Source organism: Lutjanus erythropterus, chromosome 8 (assembly GCF_056507025.1).
Source record: "Lutjanus erythropterus isolate fLutEry1 chromosome 8, fLutEry1.hap2, whole genome shotgun sequence".
Classification (NCBI taxonomy): Eukaryota; Metazoa; Chordata; class Actinopteri; order Lutjaniformes; family Lutjanidae; genus Lutjanus; species Lutjanus erythropterus.
Window position 1 is genome coordinate 14,146,362 of NC_139324.1, and position 17,496 is coordinate 14,163,857.

At 37.3% G+C, this 17,496-nt stretch overlaps 1 protein-coding gene across 1 annotated transcript in view; it reads right to left on the reverse strand.

Annotated features, from left to right (window-relative positions):
* The window catches only part of LOC146322590 (aryl hydrocarbon receptor-like), a 48,840-nt gene extending 44,148 nt beyond the window's left edge, over window positions 1-4,692 (reverse strand). Inside the window, exon 1 of the mRNA XM_084724611.1 lies at window positions 4,094-4,692. Within this exon, the coding sequence (XP_084580737.1) occupies window positions 4,094-4,134 (41 nt within the window). The 5' untranslated portion in view covers window positions 4,135-4,692. The remainder of the gene's footprint in view (window positions 1-4,093) is intronic.
* Between the last annotated feature and the right edge of the window lie 12,804 nt (window positions 4,693-17,496).

Sequence of the window (17,496 nt, forward strand, 5' to 3'; positions counted from 1 at the left end):
AGCAACAAAAAGTAAAACAAAAACACTCAAATGAATAACCACTAAAATAAACAAGGAAAAATATTGCTACCCTGGCTCATCTGAGTGATGGCTGCTGGAAGAAAAGCTATTTTGTACTTCTTTGTTCTACATCTTCTGTTTGTCTTCATAAAACAAAAAAGTTCATTTTTAGTTATGTAATATAATGAATAAATACTATATTTTGTGATGACTTCCTAAGAGAAACATTAAAAGTACATAATCTGTGGTCTGAAAGGCGTAGATATGAAGTAATTTAAAGTAGACTAGATATTGTCTTAGATTTTGGTTATCAATATATTGTGATATGGAAGTGTTTTCTTTTACTGGTTTTAAAGGCTGCATGACAGTAAATTATTTTACCTGTTCTAGCTGTTCTATTATTTGCTTTTATCCACTTTGTTATTATATCCATTATATTCATATTTTGTGAAAGTGCCAATAGCCATCCCTACAATATGATCAAGGTATTATTATAATACTGTGATGCTTGATTTTGTCCTTAACAGTGTTATTTTAGAGAAAATGTGTATATTGTGAGATATGTTGCATATCTTTGAAAAGCAAGATTATTTAAGCTACATCTCCCCACCCTAATTTAAAGAGACAAAAACATGTCCTCTGAAAAGAAATGCTGAAATAAGGGTTTATGTTAATATTTTTACACTGTTAACATACCAGAAAAAAAAAAAAACATTTCTACCATTTTTTTGGGGGGGTGGGGGGCAGTTTTGAAAAAGAAAAAAAAATTTAATAGACAAACTAGGGTAGATACAATTATGAAGAGTAGTAGTCCAGGAATAATGTAAAAAAAATGTTTCAGCTTATCCACAGACTTAATTTTCACAAAACTCTGGTGTGAGTGAAATATTCATGAGTAATTTGATGATGGCTGGTAGATGAAGTGTTTTGGCTGTGATGCATTTACAATCCATTTCAATAATTTTCTGACCCGTCCCCTTCACCCCCCTGAAATCTACACCTATGTTTACATACAATCACACAACAATAAGTTACGTCAAGATGTGTGTGTTGCCATGAAAATGAGTGTTGCATATATGTTAGTGTATTGACTGTATGGACCAATGGAGGCCATCCGTTTTAGCTCTTGACACCTTAAAATGAATGAAAACTGTCTACTTACAAACTGGCTGGGTGATATATCGATATTATATTGATAATGTTAAATGAGAGTAGGTATTGTCTTAGATTTTGGATATAATTATATCGAGATATGTCATAAGTGTTATATTTTCCTGGTTTTAAAGGCTGCATGACAGTAAAGTGATGTCATTTTCTGAACTGACCAGACTCGCATCAAAATTCTAATTGTATTCATATTTTGTGAAAGCAATATTGGTGCAATTTATTTATTTATTTGATCATAAATATAGTGATATTTGATTTGTCCATATCATCCCACAGCAAATGAAAAGCAAGCCTCTTTTTTTAATCTTTTCTTTCGCTTTGTTCTCTTCTTTCTTTTCTGGTCTGTTAGAAACAAATTAAATTGAAACATCTGACAGAATCGAATCTAGGTTGGATTTATTTTCTGTCAAAACACAGAGCATCAACAATATGACAGTCATCTGAGTCAATCTCGTACACACTGTCACATTTTATCACTGGACAGGAGTATGTATGTAGGTTTGTTTATATTTATACTGTACAGTGATGTTTAGTGATGGGATGTCACTATGCTTGACCTGCAGTGCTCCTCGTTCTTCTGTGTGTGTGTGTGTGTGTGTGTGTGTGTGTGTGTGTGTGTGTGTGTGTGTGTGTGTGTTCTTTTCATTATAATGAATCCATTGATTTTATATATATTGCGTATATATGAAAATTAAATAAAAATAAAATCATGATGAGTCTGTACCAAACAAAAATGTTTTCTTGCAGCTGGAAAACAAGATTTTTAGGTCAGGACATCTCTGTAGCACTACAGCGCTTCATTAAAATGCTGTTTTGTCAAACATTTTCCTCTATCAAAAAAATGCAGCTTCTGCAGTTTGGGATATTGCACTTGTCCATACTGTCATTTGCATAAAATTTCCATCAACTGTGCAACCCTAATGGTCTTTGATCAATAAATGTACCTGCGTGTGCATTCAAGAAAAAACACAACTCTGTTCCTGCGCAAACTGTCTAAAGTCTATCCTGAATCTGTCTCATCACAAAGGAAGATTATGGGGATTTTTTTTTTTTCATGCAGCCCTAGGTTTGCAGACGCTGAGTCTCCTTTTTAGGATTTATCATGCACTACAGATCAGTTTCAGCCTTAAAATCTTCCCAGATTTAAACATTTTAAATGAGTGTTTTCACTCACACATTGATTCATGATTTTCTTATATTGAATATGGCTTCGTAAGAAAAAAATACATCATTTATTGACACATAGGCCCACAGTGGAGCTACAGTCATTTTAAAAAGCAGGTCAATAATATTTTCATTAAGCAGCAGCAACAGTCTGACTGATGTGTCTCACTGTACACAGTTTGGAGCTTTTCCATAGTCACTCACAATCACATCAAAGAACAAAGATAATCTAAGGACTGTGCTGAATTTTGTATTGCACTTAAATGTAGAGCTGCAATGATTATTTGATTATTAATCAATTATTTGCCAACTATTTTGATAATCGATTAAGCACTTGAGTGAAGAATTTTTTTAAGTCAGAGTTGTCAGATTCCAGTTTCTTAAATGTGTTTTCTGGTTTCTTCAGTCCTCTTTGACAGTAAACTGAATATATTTGGTTTGTGGCCCAAGTTTTTTCAGGGTGTGTACGAATCAAAACAAATCAAACAATAATTTGTGGCACCGCCTGCAGTAACTCTGATGACCCCCTATGGATCCCAAAAACCCTGTTGAAGACACTTAATTGATTAATCGAGAAAATAACTGACAGTTTAACCCACAGTGAAAATAACAGTTGCAGCCCTAAACTATTTTGACAATTGAGAAATCGTCGTCATTTTTTAAAAAAGAAAAAATGTCTCTGATTCCATTTTCTTAAATATTAATATTTTCTGGTTTCTTTCAGTTCTCTTGGGCTGTGGACATAACAACAAATTTCAGGACCAAACAGCAAATTGATCGTTGAATTAGTCATCAGATGTTGGCAGGGAAATGCCGTCAGTTTGACGCTGCCTGACTATGATGTCACACCAAAACAATTACTGTAGCTGCTCAGAATTTTTAATGACATCAAATTGTTTATCTTTAATTAGGATGCTCTCACTATAATGTTAGGGTTTAGATTAAATGGTTAGAGTGGGAAAAAAAACGTTTAAGTGAGCCAAACCCCTCAAACATTTTTTTTTTAAATAAACAGGACCGGTTATATTTTTAGTAAAATACTGTCATGTGAGCATTTTAGCCTAATTAGCACGATTTTGTAAAGAAACCTCTAAACATTTATTACCCTATGAAACCAATCAAAACAACCTAACTAGAATAAAAACTGTCCAGCAGATCCTCTGAAGGGCGTTTTGACAGAAAATGGCGCAACACCCTGCATGATGGTTCAGTAAGTCAGTGAAATAAAAAAAAAAAAAAAAAAAAGAAGTAGGACGAAAAAAGAAAAATGAAAACGATTTAATTGTTTTCTTTACCTTTGTTTCAAAAAAAAAAAAATATGTCAAAAGTATCTTTATAAATAGAAAACAAACAGTGGTGAAGGTTAAAATCAGGCCGCGGTTGCAGGCCTGCAATAATCCGCAGGCATTATTAAAGCAAACCTGCACAGCATTTTAGAGCGCACTTCTGATGCATTTACACCCTATATATTTCATTATGGAAATATCCTATAACTAAATGTAATGCCTCTGGCATTTCGTTGTTTCATTACAATTTACTTTGCAAACGAAACAGGGAAAATGTATTTTCTAAATCGACTAAGAAACTGATTTGTTTAAACGCTCTATAGGATTGCTCAGACTTGCCGCAGGTTTGTGCATTTAAAAAACTGACATCAGTTCATACAGGCTCGCCATGTCGATTTTACAATTTAATACGAGGCCATTTTCAGCGAATAGCATTGGAATGGACTGTAAAAACAAAAACAACATTAAAAACTTACGTTCTTTGAACTGGTTTTCTCCTCTTGCGTCCGGCATACATGACGGTTCTTCTTATATAAGCCCCTGATGAATCCCCCAGAAATACACAGAGCCTCTTTCTGCGCTACATGTAAGCCACCAAGAATATTCTGCTCTAATCCTCCAGATCAAGGCCGTAAACACATTATCGAAAAAATCTAGAAAAACAAACAAACAAACAAACAAAAAATGAAATAACTTAGGTCGAACAAGACGTCTTTTGCCTCGTTTTTTTTTTTTATGGGCCGCTCCACTCAGGAGTTAAAATCAAAATCTGCAAAAAACAAGTGACGCAGCAGAATCCGAGCTGCTGAAAAAGGAGGACAAGTGAGAAAAATCACCAAACAGCTGCTGTCCCATCAGCCTTACGGAAAGATGAACTTGTTACAGGTAAAAATGCGATGTTGAGTTTTCATCCTCATGAAGAAAAAGGATGATGATCAGAGAAGAGGGGCGCTCTACAGGTGAATCCTCCTCTTCATCATTTCTCCAGCTTACAAACATAACAAAAGAACGTAAACTAAACGCAATAAAAGCTTCGTATTTACATTTCATAATCTACATCAGCGCTCAGTGCTGCACTCCGATTAGTGGCGGCGGACACGAGCTTGGAGGGGGGGCAGATGCGTGAGCGCGCATTCCTCTGGCGGGCACGCCCGACACAGATTTCTGACTGGCGCGCGCTCGAGAGGCTTCAGCACGGGGCAAAGAGGCGCGGGCACGTGGGAGAGTCTCCTGGAAACACAGGCGGAGCGCGTCCGTGACGGCGCGTTCACGAGCGAGTGCCGGCGTCCAATCAGCGCCTAGATCAGAGATGGTGGTTTATGTTGAGCCTGCAGTGGCCCGTGCTGAATGTGGGTCAGGGGTTAGACTTTTAAATAATGTAAATGAATTCATTTCAACATTCTAAAGAACTGTGAGGGTCTTCACCTGCAGTGATGGACATACAAGAAGAACTGGCAATGAGTGAGCATGAAAAACAAAATAATTAATCTGCAGTACAGTTATTAAAAGTACAATTTAAAGCGACTAAAACTGATATTTTTGTGATAACATCCATGACAATGTGGAAGCAATGTGAGCAGGCTTGGGGAGTAATGGATTACATGTGACAGGATTACATATTTAAGATATAACTAATCCATTAAAGTTACAGAAAAATAAGATGATATCAGAATCCAGTTACAGTTAGTAAAAATGGGGATTATTAGCGGGATTAAAAATTTTTAAATACATTTTAAAATAAAGAACTATAAATCTACCGTGTACAGTGCGTACATTACAACACTTCACAAGTCGCACAACACCACTCTGGTCTCAGTGAAACAAGCTAATCTTACAGTCAGTTCATTATCATGGGCACTAGTGAAAAAAGACTAAGAAGAACTGGGTGGAAATTTCAACGTTATTTTATGTTCAAAAATCAGAAAAGAGGAACAACATCACACTTGAGTGAAGTTCTGCCCTCAGCTGTAAAAACACAGTCATCATCCAAGACTGGACATCTACTTTTAAAGAAACATTTAATGTCACAGCTGGGACCAATTGCTAATGTTAAGTACACAGAAATCCAGCTAACCTGTCCATACTACTAGTAGTAGTGAAACAATATTTTGGAAATGAAGGTAGTGTTGATGGTCATCTGGATGGCATCTGACTAAATACACAAGCCCCAGAATAAGTTTAAGGCTGTTTATTTGAAGTTTGAGTGTGAACAGCATGCATAGAACATTTAAATATGTATAATTACTGCTATTAACTTAAAAGGGTTTTTGTGCAAATGTAACAAAGTGCCACCAAAGGAAGGAACGGGTAGACAAACAATTAATAAACTTAACAATGAACTTACAACTAGGAATGCACCGATACCGATTCCATCATCGGTCCAATACTGTCCTCACATACTTGTACTCATAAAACTACCCCGATACCCCACACCCGATACCACATCACGAAAAGTAGCTGACACAAACAAACATCAAAGGCGTTTGCTGATGGTTACTCTCTTTTTTGGCTGTGTCGTCATCATCAGGGAGAGACTCACTGTCCTCAATATCATCCACAAATGACCGCAGCAACTGTGGAAACTGTCCATAAAATTCCATGTAAGTACATGTCAAACAGAGTGTACCTGTAGACCGCAGCCAGCCGCTGTCCAATAAGTCCTGGCCGGCATAAACAAGTTGAATGCTTCAGCAAATTAATCAAAAGATCAATAAAAAACACCACCGCCACTAGTCTGTAACCCTCTTTGTAACAAACTGCTACAATTTCTCTTTGTGTACTTATTGTTCACCAAAACGGACTGACAGCACAGGACACGCAACTTCACTCTTTGGGATTCACAGCAGGTAAACAAAACTGTTGCACACATGGCCCCACACTCATACCTGTCCCCCCCTAAACAATGACAGGTAGGAACTAATTAGCTCTTAGACAAGAGGGACATGAAGCAGGAAACAGCAACAATGACTTGTTACATTTAGAAAGTGACCAGGTAATGAAAACAAAACATGTTTTTAAAGTTTATGTAAGAACTTTAATGGCATTATTAAGTACACGTATCAGTACTCGGTATCGGCAAGTACTCAAATGTAAGTACTTGTACTTGGTCTGAAAAAAACTAACCCTCCCAAGTCTGAATGTGACAATGTCAGGGGGGGCGTTCCTGACAGTGGTGAGTTGTCTTCTCGAAACTGGTCTTGGTCTGAAAACCGGTCTCAAGAAGAGGATTCAGTACTCTATTTTTATTCCCCCTCCTAGACATGTCTATCATTTTTCCAACCCTGTTCAGATGAAACTGCAAACATTTCTGCATGATAAAAATGTTAGCGGCATACAACAGCCAATGACAACTACGCCAGGCCTGAATCGTGTCTTTCTGTGTTTGGTTTAAACAGCCATGGTTCTGATACAGTGGACTGTGAGCTGTAGTCTCCCTGTGTATTCACAGAGAGGGCTGCTGCTGCACCTCCCCCATGATTGAAAAAACGATAAGCGCGGCCAGGAATACTTGGTTTTGGTGGTGGCAGTAACCAAGATGGCAACTGCAGGGTCCACCTAACAGCAGCTCCCCCAAGAGGAGCAGCAGCAGTCTGAGCAAACTGCACCTCATATCCTGCTGTATTTGGTCAACCACCGGCTGTTTTACCAACCAATCGCAAGAAAAGCACTGACACATCCACATAATCCAGCCTCTGTTCTTGACTGTTAGCCGTTGTCATGAAATTCATTACCAAAAACAGGCATTTTCATCTGACTTTAGAGCAACGGACTCTGATTGGCTGTCATATGATGCATCATGCAGAAGTGGGCATGTTTCATCTAAACTGGGTTGGAAAAATGGTAGACGGCTCCAAGCCCTGACACACACTCCAAGAAGGTGAATGCAGGAGACAGTAAAAGAAGCTGTGACTGTCCGTCAGCCAAATCTTCTGGAATAATAGTTGACCACCTAAACAAAAAAGAACTCACCTGCAAAACATACAGTGTGTAAATTCTGCAATTCAACACAGACTAAGACAGCCGAGACCACATCAAACTTTTACCAGCACTTAGAAAGGAAGCATAAAGAAAGACAGCCTAAGCTAATGATTGGTCCGGCCACATAAAGACATTACTGTTATATTACATCAACATAAGCTAATGTTAGCTCCGACATGAACACTACACAACGAAGAACTGCTCCCTCATTTGGGAGAGAGAGCTTTAAGGTGGGTTTCAGCACATTGTTTAGCTGTCAGCCACAACTTAAGCTTTTACGTGTCTTAAAAATGTTGGTTGCTAACAAGTGGCTAAATGAGACTACAGAGGTTGTCAGGGATATTACGATATTGCACCCCAAACACTAGTCACTTAGTGGTGGTGACACTGAAGCCATGCAACCACGGTGTAGTTTGCTTATAGCCTAACATCAGCTTCTCACTTCTGGAAATTGCATTTATGTTTCAAAAATCAAAAAAGTCAGGTTGCCTTGGTGGCCCACTTAGTAAAGCATGTGCCCCATGTATGGAGGCTCAGTGCGATCCTCAGCAGTGGCCATGAGTTTGATGGTTTCCTGTCCATGCCTCACTTTCACTTTGCATATCTAGTCTATATCAAATAAAGGCTAAAATAGCAACAACAAAAAAATCCTTAAAAAAACATTAAAGTCGTGTTCATTTGTGCCAATAAAACAAAACCTTTTGGCTTTTTGTGGAGGGAACCAGAATGATGCTAACTGGAGTTCCATAAATCTGAATTTGACATTGTGTTATGAGTGATGGAAAAGATGTTTAGAAATCTGGTTTGAGCGTCCAGACTAAGGCACACTTTTTTGCTGTTCATATTCTCTCAAATCTATCTGGATACAATCTGGATTTGACAAAAGACAGACTTGGCAGTCTGAGCAAGGCCTAACAAGAAAACAGCGGTGTGCTACACAACACAAGAGCCACAGACAACAACTCACATTAGCTTTCTTGCCGAAGTATCTAACATACATACATGAACGCACCTTAGCTTGCTGACTGAGCAGTCACACAAACAGTCACTGGGAAAAGTCCACTGCTAATCTGAGTTTGCAGGCTAAATAACCAAATACAGCAGCTGCTCAGCTGTGCTACATTAAACAGCACATACATGTACCTGTGAATGTAAATCTGATAAGAGGCTGGTGTGGTCCTTAGTCTTCACAAACAACATCCTGTCTGCACATGACATGTCAACTACAGCACAAGTTTGTTACACACCAACTTGTCCCTGAGGTGAAATACATTTTTTTCCTTTTAAACTATAAACAATGTGTTTAAAAGTCATTTGACATTATGTTTGACTGCAAAAATGTGATTATAGTTGGACTGAAATAAAGTCTGAAATTAATACAGGACAGATTAAAGAATCTCAATTCTTTGATTTAAAAAAGTCAAAAGAAAAGAATAAATTAAAAAGCTGAAAAGATGATCATGAGTTCACATTTCAGTCAGTACTCAGAATGTATTGACATTCAGCTGCTAACCTCATCAATCCAAGAACTCCCTGGCAGTGTGGAGGAGGCCCTGAGACAACATTTAAAATGTAATGTTGGGAAAATGTACAAGAAAAATAACTGAATAGTTCATAAAAATCAAACATGAATAATTCTTTTTTTTTTTTTTATCAAGGTATAGAGTGGGGGTCTTTGACTCATGACTTGAGTACACATGAGCACACACTGTATCTTGTCAGATTGCATGAAAACAGTGACGCAGAGGTTTAACATAATTGTGTTTTGGCAGCAGACAAAGGCAGATATGTCTCAATGTTCAGCCATGGAAATGCATACATTGAGTCACATGACCAGATCAGACCCCTGAGGGTGACGAAGACCCCCACAACACATGTAAGCAAGAAAACTAGGACAACATGCCAGTTGTATTGTAGTCGACTCCATATATTCACTGTTTCATCTGTAAAGCAAACTGTTCCTTTTCAGGATAACATAACGTTTTAACTGTACTTTAAGACCACTGATTTTTGACTAATGGGTTGGTGATGACCAAGGACGGTGATGTCTTTTAATTGGTCAAAGACGTTGGCTAGAGTGAGAAATCTTGACATTAACTGTCCGTTAAATTTGGAGGTTCTCAGAGGATTAACACTTTCATTTTCAACACTCAATTTCTTTTTCATCTTTTGTATAAAATGCAAACTTTACACAATACATTACGGTCGTGGCCGCACCCTCAGAAAATCAGAGTGCTTCCCCTTTCCTTGTGTTCCCTGTCTGTCTCTCTTTTGTTTATGTCTCGTCTGTGGGCGTGGTCCTCCCTCCTTGGTCTCCTGACTCTCGGCTCAGCTCAACCCACACCTGACTTTTTTTTTACTAACCTGTCTGTCTGTGTCTCAGGATCGTCACTCAGCTGCCAGCCCTGCTGTTCATCTTCCTGCTGCCTTCACATCTTCAAGTTCACACCCAGCCACACTCCTCCATCTTCCTCCTCCTAGTTTAAGTATGGGTTTCTCAAATCAGGAGGCCAAAGTATAATACAATCACACCCCTAACTACATGTACATCATAACCTGCCTTGAAATACGTGGCAGCTGTGTTATGAGGTACAACATGAAAGACATACTGTAACCCTCCCATACCAACAAGCGTGGTGTGTCCCTTCGAGTGTGAATGGACTGGTTTGCTGGGTGTACGGCTGCCCTGCAGGCCGACAGGACAACTTTGATGAGCGGACAGACTCAGAAGACCACAGCTCTGTTTCTTCTTCATCCTGTTGGGTTCAGAGCATGAAAAACACATTTACAGCTGTGGTGGCGTCTGTCTCAGGGGACACACAGTGTCTAAACAGACACAAAACCTCTCTTGTGCCCAACCCCCAGCTCCTGGAGGCATTGAGGGCAAGTGCCTACAGGTTTCTTCAATGGTGTATACAGGCAAAAAACAAAAATGCATTTTTAGACAAATAGGCTGGTCACTACCATTGACAAGAAATAGATAGAGCCAGACTGATATCAGTTGACTGATATTATCAGTCACAGTTATATCAGTTTACACAATTATCAGCATATATGTTATGTCAAATATACACTTTTATGAAAAATTTATTTTAACAGAACATAAAGTTAATTGTTTTTATTTGTTAGATTTATATTTGTCTTTGTGTTGAGCTACAATGATTCATATTCACTGCAGCCTAACAACCGTATTAGTACAATTCATGATAGTTATCTAACTAGCCGCCAGCTAGCGAGCTCCACCAATCACAGACCTCACTGTTCTCCAGGACTATGGAATAAACATATGTTTCTTAAAATAAGCTGGATATCATACAGATTTGTGTCATTTTGGAGCATATACCACTGTTTGATAATCTCATAGCTCCTGGTAAGTCCACATCGGATATGATTGATAGTCTAAACCATCTATGCAGAATATGAATGAAATTTTCACTTCAAGAACCTCATTTAGAGCTCCATTTGTAAGAAGAAGAATGTGTTATGGCTTCTTTCAGAAGTTATTTTAATTATTTAATTTTAAATTCTACTGACAGTGACACAGCCAATGTTGTTTTTTAAAAGTTAATCTCTTTAATAAAAGCATGAATTTTAAAAATAGTAATTTCATTTACTTTTCTGCACAGAATTGCATGAAATATAGTCATACATATTTTTTTTAACATTTCCTACAAACCTTAGAATCAAGAAGATCTTACAAACCCCTGTGAAGCTTTGGAGGATCCTAGTGGTGCTGGGAACCCCACGTTGGAAACCAGTGATAAAGAGTATAATAATTATTGCCTGTATAGATACTGTACATTCTCTTATTTGACACACATTACAGGAGTTCAACCCAGAGTGCACTATCTAATACATCTGAACTTGCAGTCAGACGTACTGAAGCTGACTCTCTCAGTGAAACGGTTGACCACGAGAGGGAGACAAACACTAAGTCATAGTCTGCACCGAGCAATAACTACAGACCTCAGACCAGCACAGAGGGTATAAATCCACAGGCTTCTGTATCCAAATCACTTTCATGATGCTTCATGAAATGTTCTTATGATTCAGGGGTTTTATTTACAAATCCATGTCATCAAACATGCCCTGAGAACTGGATAAAAAAATAACACAAATCATAAAATGACTGAGACCATACCAAGCATTATCATAGAAAATAATCATTAAAACAAATATCTCATGAACAGAAAATATAGCTTGCATATTGAGTTGTAAGCTGTCATTCACTGATAATTAGCCTCCTGAAGAATCACATTGTTATCAGATGCACCTTGTTAGTATATCTATTCAGCATAATTAAACTATACAAATAACCCTGCATCAGTGGCGGCTGGTGAATTTTTCTCCAGGGGGGCTACAGCAAAATTCAGGCAAACATCTTAAGGTATCGGACCAGTGTATTTTAATATACGAAAAGGACCTTTATTTGTACTTTCAGAACTAAATTAACATGTTTTATAACCTAATGGAACTTGCTTAGTTAAGGTAAGTTAAGGTACTTCAATTTGTGCAAATCCTTTATATAATTATATTTTATTTTACAATTTATACTGAAAGACTAAAGTCAGCAAAAACTACCTCAATAAGTATGAAAGAAATCTGATACCACAAACCTTCAGACAATGGGAGAGAATTATAAACACACTAAAACCTACTAGAAAATAACAAGACTTAAGAATAAATTAATAAATTAATTAAAAATTGCAATCTTGTGGCTTAAAACATATTTCCACTTGTAAATTATCCCTGAGAGATTTAAATTTCTGAGACTCTGTGGTTAATTGATTGTCTTCAACAGGTTTATATAAAGTACCTACTTTAAGGTGTGTCACCCATTTTTCTTCACAAAACATCAACTATTTAAAAGTTTGTAAAAGATCAACACCACACATTCAGCTCCTTACATCTGCAGTGGGAGTATGTAACTAAGTACATTTACTCAAGTACTTTACCTAAGTCTAATTTCAAATTACATCCATATTATATTACTTTATAGTTCTACTTAACTTTTTTACTCCACTACATTTACCTGACAAGTACAGTTACTAGTTACTGACAGGGAACATTTTACTGCACAGTGGTTACTTTTACTTTTCATACTGATAACAGCTGATAATGTTTACATACTTTTACACAAGTGAGGTTTTGACTGCAGGACTTTTACCTGTAGTGAAGTATTTTCACAGTGTGTTTGAGTGTTTTTACTGAACTAAATGATGTGAACAGTTTATCCAGCACAGCTCACCTGTCTGAAGATCACCTGGTCCCAGTGTTAGACTGAGTTCCACTGTCTCTATGTTCTCCACAGTTTATCATCTTCCTCTGATTGTTGTTGCTCTATGACGTCAGCTGATCAGGTTCTTTAACTCTCAGCTTCTCTTCTAACGTTCTCCTCTCAGAACACGTTGTTTATAGTAACTTCACAGATTTCATGACTCCATTCTAGCAGCTAATGCGCTAAACTATCAACACGCCTGAGATCTCACTCTACTGTAGTAATTATCAGATGTAGATCGAGCGAGTCGCTCTCTGCTGCCACCCACAGGTTGACATGTGTAAACCAGCAGCATGCAGATGAACGCGCCCTCTGTTGACCAGCCGCCACTGCCCTGCATACCTCACTGACCATGTTAACTCAATAGGAGTCAAAAGGAAACTTGACAGTCTTTACAAGTCTTCATGTCATCAAGAAACTTCATAAAAACACAGCAAATTAACTTTAAGACATTACAGTTGCTCTCTGTTGAGCCTGACAGGCAGCTTGCCCCTCCTGGGACTACATGCATAGAGGGCAGCAACAACAACAACAACAAAAACAGCAACACAAGAACAGAGTTATGAACATATATCTATATATCTATATCTAACAGGACCTGTCTTATGTTATCATATAAATACATTATCCTGTAGGTTAATGTATTAATATTTATATCTTGACAAAAATATTCTTTACTAAAATGCAAATGATTATGTGTCTCAAAGTTATTACATGAACGTGACATTTATAACTGACTCTGATGGCAGCTACAACATTAAATGTACTTTGTTATGTTCCACCACTGGTGAGCTTTCTGTTTTAGTAGAAGAAGGGCTAAGTCCAAATATTACAACATGACACCGCCACAGCATGAATCCCTGCACTTTTTTGACAAAATAACTGAATCTAATCTTCTCTTACAGATCATCTAAATAGCAGACACTTGTCAGGGCAGGAAAATCAGCACGATATGGCAGCTCTCATATCCAGGATATTTTGGCCTTGGTTTTGCACAGTGGAAGAAAGAGAAGTGTTGTCCATTGTTTGTTTTTTTTATGTCGTTCTGGTAGATCAGAAACTCTTGTGTTCTGTGAGATATAATTACTGTTGTTTCCAGTGGAGTTTGGTTGGTTTGGAGAGAGGAATATTTGGTTTATATAACATAAGTGTTGGCAAAGGCTGTCTGAAGGCAAGTTAAAGCAGAGAAAATATTCTGTTTTACTACACCAGTACTCCTGCTGCTTCTGCAAACTGGAGGTATGCCAACCACCTTCTACTGTATTAGATAATCCACTGACTATGGATAGGTACCTCATACAACTTCACTTGAAAAAAACTGAGCTATAACTTTAAAGATGGCCATGCCCATCAACAAACTATATTCAGGCCTGGACTACTATTGAACATGTAAAGTTTAAGGCAGATTCGACCAAATAAACAGAAGTTAATGCAACTTCCTGTGTTTTGGCAAAGCATTGACCTTTGCCGTGCCACCATAGCAATCCTGTTTCAGGATATATTTTCACACAATAGCGTTCCCATGGTCTTAAGGGCTTTCTGACCAGATTTGAGTTGAATATGACCAAGCTGCTTGAAGGAGCACATCAAAGTCTAAAACATAGAATTTCCTGTGGCCAGTAAGTGGCGCTATGAGTACTGCAGAATATTGTGATGTAGACGTGTTCAGGGAGGGACTCTTATCAATCATGTGAAGTTTGGTGCAGATCCGATCATCCATAATTAATTAACAATTTTACAGCATTCCTTTTACAGTAATTGAGGAAAAACTGTAAATGGTCAGTTCACCTGAATCTACATTAAGAAAAAAAAAACACAATTTGGTCAAACAATTTTTATTATAACAAATTTTCCTAGTACAAACAGTTCACAGTGGTGGTGATGTCTGTGTAGTCGTTACGATTTTACTTTCAGAAAGATACGTTATTGAGTTCAAATGTTTTCAAAGGTGACAGAAGCCTGAACTGAACTGTGCGTTGCTCTTTTTGTCCTTTTATGATTGTGCATATCTTCTTGTTGAGGAATATGAGGAAATCACTGACATTTTTTTTCTCGTTCAGTGGAAAGTCCAGTTTACTTTACAAAAAACTGTCTTTGTCAGGAGAAAAAGAGCTTTTTGGATGTAATGATCATTCAGAGATATTTCTGTAATATGCACAATACAGTAAAATCAGTCTTTAAAAAACATGAGCCGTTAAAGGCTTCTTTTTATAACTTCAGCTGTCAAATACCAGATTTTGGATAGGTTTTTAAAAACATATAATATGCATCAATTCTTCACCTGATTTATTTCAGTTCATTTGAATTTTTCATTTATTCTCAGGGACAACACACGTTGATAAGCACCAGTATAAATGTGCCAGGCTAATTTCAACAACCCTAAGCCTGCAGTTAAATTGGCCATTTAAACAACAAATAAAACAAACAACAAATAAGGTTGGAATCAGAGAATCATGAACGACTAAACAGGATAAAAAGTTTACAGGACTAAGGCAGTATCATGCAAAAGACAGCACAGTATGGACACATAGACAGATATTACTCTGTTATACACTGGAGGGCGCTGTTGAGACAGCCTGAGGGATTCACATACCACTGCCCTCAGTCTCTCAGTAATCTGTAATTTAATTGTTATGGACAGTATCAACTCAGCTCAGATGTCAAGAAACACAAGATGTTGCAGTACATCCACTGCCACCAGTCACACACACCTGTGATGAAAACAAGTCAGTGCTTTTAGAAATGGTGTTTATCCGAGACGCAGCAACTGCTTCTGATTACACTCTGGCAGGCTTTTGGCTTTTTCTTCTATCTGCAGCAGCTGCAGGTATTTGCACAGATTGGATAAGGGAAGCAAGCAAGCCTCTTATTATTTCATAAAAATGATGAGAACCTTCAGGTGGCCTGTAGAGCTCACTGCTGACTGATGTAAGCTGCTCGCAAGCAAGCATGAAGTCTGTGTACTGCTGCAATATGTTTGATGGTAAAAATGGATTTAATCTACTTTTCGTCACTTGTGGGAATTATATTTATGTACCAAATGCTTCAGTTTGAGCCAAAATGTCACAACTTCCTGCTGGGCTGCTTTCCTGGGTAAATCCCCAGTCCCCTGAAGTGACAAACCGCCCACTTTATAACATGAACTATATGTCTTTTTCTATGTGGGAAAACCTACATCTGTGTAAATAAGTGTTTCTGTAAGGTGCATTACATAATTGATTTGCGAAAATAATGACTGCACATCATGAACTGTGGTTTTGTATGACATGTTGAAATACACGTGTGTGTCAGTAGTCCTCGAATGTATGTAGGAGGTCAGGAAGTGGTGAGCGAGTGACATGAGCCCCTGCAGTAGCTATAGTTTTACATAATCTGTAAGATCTCAGGTGATGAACGTGTCAACCATGATGGATAGACTCTCATACACCTATCTGCTGATGTTTTACTGTTCTGGTTTTGGCTGCGTCTCTGGAGAAGCTCAAGGTAAGTCATGACACACTTTTATCTTGTAATCTGACTTTGAAAACAGTCTGAGGGGACATTTTGAACAGACTGGGTTTATTAACTGCACAAGAGAAAACACTAAGACTTCAGATTACAGCCCATAAATTACAGTGTAATTATTTAGTATATATGAGGTTTAAATAAAACAGGAGACAACAGGTTAAACTTAGGTAAGATTAAAAGGTTAGATGAAAAAATAAATGACACATTTCTTTTCTTTCTTTATTTTAATGACTGAGCTACCTTTTTAATAATACTACAGTAGTATTATCACTGGACAGCAAAAAACAACACAAGGACTGGGTTACACCAACAAATATGAATTCAATATGAGATCAGTTCAAAATAGAGTTTAGCAAAACTAGGTTTAAAATGAATAAATTCAGATTTAACCAGAGGTCTGTTGCAAAATTAGAAAACTAATCTCCATTTAGTTTATCTGAAACTGATATGAATCAGCAGGAGATGCTTGCTTACCAAAAATGCTTTAAAAATGTTAGGAAAATATTGTATCATTTGTGGTCTAGCGAAAAAGTTTGAAAAGATATATTGTCTGTTAGATATCTAAAAAGTTAACAAAACGTTCCACTGTTTGTCAACTAGCCAAGAGTTAACAATATGTGACATTATTTGCTAAACAGTTAAAAGGTTAACAAAATGTTTGTGTTTATTAGATAACTAAGAGTAAACAAAATGTGACACTGAATGAAACATGACATGAATATTTTGAATAAACTGGAGACATTTATTGTACAAGAGAAAACAACAACACTTCAGATCATAGCCTGTAAATTACAGTGTAATTATTTAGGACACATGGTGTATAAATACAATAAGTATTGGATTCCTGTATGTAAGTACAAGGGAAGAAAACAAGAGATGTGGGAATAACGGGTTAAAAACATTGTGTTTCTGAGGGAATGACCTGCATGATAAGAACAAGACAGGAAAAACTGTGAAAAGGTTAAAAAAGTTAGTAATTTTAATGTGAGACACTTTGCTGTTATAATAATTCCTGAAATTCCTGAGCAGCTTCTAGACACAATAAAGATTTTGATTTAATGTGACTCACTGAAGACATTAAGGATGAGTTTTGAGTGATTTTCTTTTTTATTTTAG